Source organism: Corvus hawaiiensis, chromosome 7 (genome assembly GCF_020740725.1).
Source record: "Corvus hawaiiensis isolate bCorHaw1 chromosome 7, bCorHaw1.pri.cur, whole genome shotgun sequence".
Taxonomy (NCBI): Eukaryota; Metazoa; Chordata; class Aves; order Passeriformes; family Corvidae; genus Corvus; species Corvus hawaiiensis.
In genome coordinates, this window is record NC_063219.1 from 16,479,065 (window position 1) to 16,485,064 (window position 6,000).

Consider the following 6,000-nt stretch of genomic DNA (forward strand, 5'->3'; position numbering starts at 1 on the left):
CCTATTTTCCTACTCTCTGTAGGAAAGAAACTTGAATAATTTTAGACACATTGGGGTGTTTTCATCATTCTCAACAGAATTCCTGGCATCGGACTGCACCAGCTCACAAGCAAAATGATCTCTTGCGCTAATATGAGAGGAACATGATTTCCCAAGGAGCCGAGTATCAGACAGTACTGCAGAGTGTGAACGGGGAAGCTTCTCTTTCTAAAAGCTGTAACTTGCTGTACCCAAAACTGCTACAATTATCTTTTTGGCAACTGTAAGCAGTGTCAGTGTTCTATTTCATTTAAATACTTTCTCTTTTACCATGCCCCTTTGATGGTCCAAATATAAAGTGCAGGACTAACACAGAACTAGATCGCAGTGATTTATTAAAACTTATCTAAAGCAGTTATTTAAAACCAAACCAAAACCACCTCCCCACAAAAAAACCCCTCAAACAAACAAAAAACCAAAAGAAACAGACTGCTCTCTCAAAAGAGCTCCTCTTTACTGAAGGGGGAGAGCCACCGACCAACCCTGCATGCAAATACATCACACTGCCATAGGCAATCCACAGCACAGTCCTCAGGACAAGACGCCTTCACCACAAATTCAATAAAACACTGCTCTGGTTTAGCCCCTGCACTCATGGATTAGTGAGATAGAAGAAAGCTCATATTTTATCAAATTCACAAAACACCCACCAAACCTTTCCAACTATTCAAAAGCCAAACAACTCCAACACAGAAAGCATTTCCAGCATTTCTTTAAAAACGTACATGGCTCACTGTTACATGAGTTATTAAGATACCCTCCAGTCAGAAATCTTACTGAGATGCCTCAAATGAAAGCAACATTATTTAAATTTAGCTTTACTGCAAATGTGAACACTGGATGCACATAGCTAATGAGAATTTTTATGCATCCTTTAAACAAAAGTAAAACATGCAAAAGATATAAAGAAATCAACTAACTGTGCTACTGTCTAACTTTTTTACAGATCCAGTGCTCCAGTTCCAAACCATCACTTTAAGACTGAATCACTCAGTCTTCCACGCTTAACATTTCATTTTCTAAAACCTAACAGAAGTGCCTCCCAAGCTGGGAACTTCCCTAAAAATATTCTTTATCAAGAGACTACAACTTTGACCAACAGACACGTAAATTTAGAGGCAATACTTCAGTTTATGTGTTAAACAACACACTAAGAGAAAGCATATAAAAATCACACACGGTTCTTTACTTCAGCATGAAAAGATCACTCTATAAACTCAGCACTCAAAAACCCAGTTCAAACTACATGCAGACGTTAAGTTGAAAGCTTCAGCGTATTTTGACGTTCATATAATTAATGTTTCGCAAAGGCAGTGACCTGCTATGAACAACAAACTGAATAGATTTTACTGTGTACATCAATCACTAATGACTACACCTCCAACATGCAGACAAAATATCAAACTTCAGTTTCAAACGTTTTTTATGCTTGTTCAATCTGCTGTATGCAATTTCTGTCTAACAGTCACCTGTCGTAAACACTAAGTTTCCCTTTTGTTAACCTGAGCACATTAATTTCCTACCACCGAACACAATTTAAGAAGCCATTACATACCTGCAGTTAGGAGGAGGATCAAGGGTTATTTCAGCTAGCTCCTTCTGGATTCTGTTGGTGAAATGAGAACAGACACAAAGCATTTGAGATAGTCTATAGAATAAATCAGGGAATTACACTGCCCTCTACCACCATGCAGTTAAATGCAAGATTGGCTTTGCCTTCAGTAATGCTAACATGGCTGCTTCCTCTTTGTTCTCAGAGGCATAACCCAAATCCCACAGCTGAGAAACTTTGCAGCTTTTTTCCTGCTCCACACTGTATGTAAACAGAACACTTACAGCTGAGTTGGGTAGAAATTTCCCACAACTATTCAGAAAAGTAACTCTTTTTCACATCCGAGCACTTTTTACTAGGGAGATTTTCTTTTCAAGCTAATATGCAAATGAGGCGGGGGGGGGAGCCTGCACAGGCAGATTTGACAATGACTTTAAACCAGAGCTACAGGACCTGTGACTGAGGCTCAAGTGAACTGCGCTGGCAGCAGACACACTCTTTTCACAATATTTTACCTACTACTTTGCAGTATGTTTAAAAAGTGGATTTGCAGATCTGCCAGGCTGTCTCTGTTACTGGAATAATCTCTCTGGATCAACTTTGCTTCTCTCCATACCTTCTGCTGCCTTTCTCCCGCAACCTTATACAGTAGCTGTATTTACATGATAAAAAGTGATACAATAACTTGAAATAATCTGTGCTTAGCTTTACTCTATCCCAGCCATTCACAAGGAGTTAAGATCTGAAAAATGAGTACTGAAAACTTCCTGTCAATTTAAGTTTATTCAGGTATATGAGAGGTGCAATTTCAAAATACACATGTTAAACTTCTCTTAAAAATATCGAGTAAGACTTCTCTTCACAAAAGGACCCATATGAGCAATACTGTGAATTTCATGCAAAATAGCAGGTGTTAACATATGAGCTAGCAGAAACTGCTCTGGAGGTCCTTGCACAAATATCAGTAAGGTCAGTCAGCCTACTGAACTATCTGAGATGCATGGAATTAGACTTGCAACTATTAAGGGAAATAAAGACAAGATGGGAAAACTCAGTTCCAAAACCCCGTATCTCAGGCTTGTCAAATAAAGACAAGTAACAACAAATTACAAAGGCTACATAGCAAAACTTTTTTTTCTTTAGCCAGTCCTATTTCAAAGGATTTTCTTATCAATCTCAAAAGTCACCAAAGCCACCCAGTCATTCTCTGCAACAATTTTAACATATTTCAAAAAGAATTTACTTATTTCAAGTCAAATACAAAATTACTAAAGTGTTCCTAAAAGTGAGAGCTACAGCACTCACGCTGAATAAGCAAAATTTGAAGCTACTACAGCTATTTTACAACTTTTCTTGCTACAGGATACGTGTAAATATTTGCAAAGAAAAGCAACTCCAACGAAAGGACTGGAAAGTTATGCTTCATCTCCAAAGACTGACGGAATTAAAGACTTTAAAGTTTGAGTATTTCACACAGCTGATCTTTGAGAAATTTACCAGAGTACACATCTTGAGAGTCAGACTGCCAATAACCTTATATGCAAATGAAAGTGCAACCAATGTAACTAAACAAGGTTTCTGAAGATTCTCATATTTAAAGGTAGAGGCTACCTGTAGAACGTGATGGTTTAAATCCACAGATCCTAAGGGAGAAAACTCACCTAAGTTTCTCCCGAGAGAATTGCAGAATGAACCCATTCCTTTGGGGTGTGTAAGGCTCTCCTGTGCAGCATCATGAAAAGCTCTCATAAGGCCCAGAGAAGCCACTGGGGTTTTTATGACTTCTTTAATTAGACAGCATTGCCTGTCATCAGTCTACAGACCATAATAAAATACTCCAGGAGGACTCCACCCTATACCCTAATCAGACATGGAAACCTAACTCAGAAAAAAAGTGCCAAAGCTGTCTCACGCATTTTTGCAAATACAAAACGTATCTAGGTGTCCCCCTCCCAGTCAGCCTGTAAGTTACCAAACTGTAACAACTCCTCAAAAGACATAGGACATGTCTGTGTGTTACCCCAACAAGACTTGGATTAATTAAGGCACTGCTTCTGCTTAGCAGGCCCCTGTATTACCAAAGTTTATCATTCACTCCCTTCCACACAGCTTTACAAGCAGAATCCCTCTGCCCTGATAAGTGCAGTGCAGGTACGGTGACTCCAAATACTGTGTAAAAATACCGCAGGATGTTTCACTCTTCCTTTTACCTTTTTGCACTAGTAGATAGCTTAGCAGTAGTTTTGCTGGATAGTTTGGTGTTTTTCTTCTGCTGGGTGGCAGAGGGTTTTCGCTCTTCTTGCTCTTCAGGTTCAGGTGCAGGCGGATCCCTCTGATCAGCATCTGAACTACCACTGCTGGTACTTGGACTTTCATCGTCTGACCTCTGCCTATCACTGGACATCGTGGGGAACTTTTTGGGGAAGGAAAAGAGGCAGAGTTAATACAACAGGAAGGACTCTCTCTGGTCATTCCCCAAGTTCCACTGACCTCTGCCTATCACTGGACATCATGCAGAACTTTTCTGGGGAAGAGGCAGAGTTCGTACAACAGGCAGGACTCTCTCTTGGCATTCCCCAAGTTCCAGAAAACTTTGAATAGGTGACAAGTCGGTTTCACTGAGAAATTAATCAAAATATACTCCTTTGTCTCATACCCAAGGGCTGGAGTTTGACAGCTACAAAGCAATATTTACACTTCTGAAAATACAGATATTTCCAATTTTTAAACCCACTCGCATTTTTTTCATACTTTAAACAATATGCCAATTGTCGACTTTGTTCTAAGGCATGAGACAGATTTAGCAGGGTACTTAGGCAATGAACATTAATAACTTATGACACATTGTAAATAACAGACCTCACTGAAAATGTTTTTTAAAAAGTCACTAATAACCTGTAAATATTTACACTGGAGCAGAGCATTTTATTGGGTCCAAACGCCAGATCCCCCCTCTTCTCCTCTCTCCGTGAAAATACATTGCCAGTAACACTTGGGTTGATTTCAGATGGAAATGTACACTTGCTCTGAGCATTTAAAGGGCTGGCACGGAGGGGAACGAGGTTCGGTTTTTTGTTGGTGGTAGGGCTTTTTGTAGGAAGAGGAAAAGCCCCGCGATGCATTTAAAGCCACTGGGGTAGCAGCAGCCCCGGTTATTTACATGGCCAGCAGCGAGAACTGCATTTGGCCACCACAGAGCTGCCGGAGGGGGAAGAAGCATAATTCAAACTGCACCTTCTGCACAGCTCTCCCCGCCGCCGCTCCCCGCGCAGCTCCGCCAGGCAGACCGACATTTTTCCGCCGATCGGGAAAGGCGGGGGGGTGGGGGGGGGGAAAGAAGGAGGGGGCTGCCCCGGCGGCCGGGGGGGCCCGAGGAGGAGCGGCGGGAGCTGCGGCAGGGCTGGATCCAGGCGGCCGCCCGGCCGCGCTTTGTGGGGAGCGCCAGCCCGGCACGGCACGGCTCGGCTCGGCTCGGCTCGGCTCGGCTCGGCTCGGCTCGGCTGGCGGCGGCGGCTCGCCCGGCCCCGCTCCGCACCGTGCGTGTGCACCAAGTGAGGCGTGAACTCGGGCCGGCCCTGCGCCCCCGGCCGCCGCCAGGCAGCGAGCGCCGAAAACAAGAACAAAGCTCCTCTACCAGCCCCCCCGCCTCCTCCCCGCCTCCCCCCACCGCGCTCGCCCAGCCGCCGCGGCGGCCGCCTCGCCCGCCGCTCCCTTACCTTCGCCGGCGTCCTGTCCCGCTGCTGGGTCGGAGGGGCGGGATGGCGGGGGGCCGGGCCGGGCCCGCGGCGCCCGAGGAGGGGACGGAGGCGGCCGGGGGGCTCTACGGCGGCGGCGGCGGCTCTGTGGCCGGGCAGTGTGGAACATTGAGAGCCGGAGCAGGGGGGGACGGGGGGAGGCGCGGTGCGGCCCCGCGGCCGGCGGGTGGCGCTGGCGGGCCCCGCTCTGCGGCGCGGGCTCCCGCGGCGGGCCGGGGGGCCGGGGCGGGGGGCGGCGGGCGCGCGCCGCGGAGCGGAGGCGGGGAGGGGGCTTGGCCGCCCCCGGCCTCCCCCCGCCCCGCCCGGGCTCCCCCCGCCCGCCCGCGGCCGCCGGCGGAGCTCCCGGCGAGCGGGGGAGGGGAGAGGGGGCGCTCGCTCCCGCCTGCCGGCCGCCGGGGTGCGCGCAGGCGCGCTCCCGTCGCGGCCGGGGGCGCGCGTGCTCCGGGCCGGGCAAGGACAAAGCGGCGGCCCGGGCAAGGGGGGATGATCTCCCCTCGACTGCCGCTCGACCCGGCCGGGCGCCACCCGCAGCCCTCAGCTGAGCCCGGCTCTCGAGGGGCTCCAGCCTCCAGCCCGCCGCGGGACTCCCCGGGCCGGTGCTCAGCAACGCTGATGCCCGGTGGGTCGTGGGGTCTCCACAGCCCTCGGCCTCGT

General features: G+C 48.1%; 1 protein-coding gene across 1 annotated transcript in view; it reads right to left on the reverse strand.

Annotated features, from left to right (window-relative positions):
* UBE2E3 (ubiquitin conjugating enzyme E2 E3) overlaps positions 1–5,487 on the reverse strand; it is a 57,389-nt gene extending 51,902 nt beyond the window's left edge. The window contains exons 1-3 of the mRNA XM_048309780.1: positions 5,308–5,487; positions 3,802–4,004; positions 1,595–1,645 (exon numbers count right to left, since the gene is read on the reverse strand). Of these exons, the coding sequence (XP_048165737.1) occupies positions 1,595–1,645; positions 3,802–3,995 (245 nt within the window). The 5' untranslated portion in view covers positions 3,996–4,004; positions 5,308–5,487. The remainder of the gene's footprint in view (positions 1–1,594; positions 1,646–3,801; positions 4,005–5,307) is intronic.
* Positions 5,488–6,000: the final 513 nt, after the last annotated feature.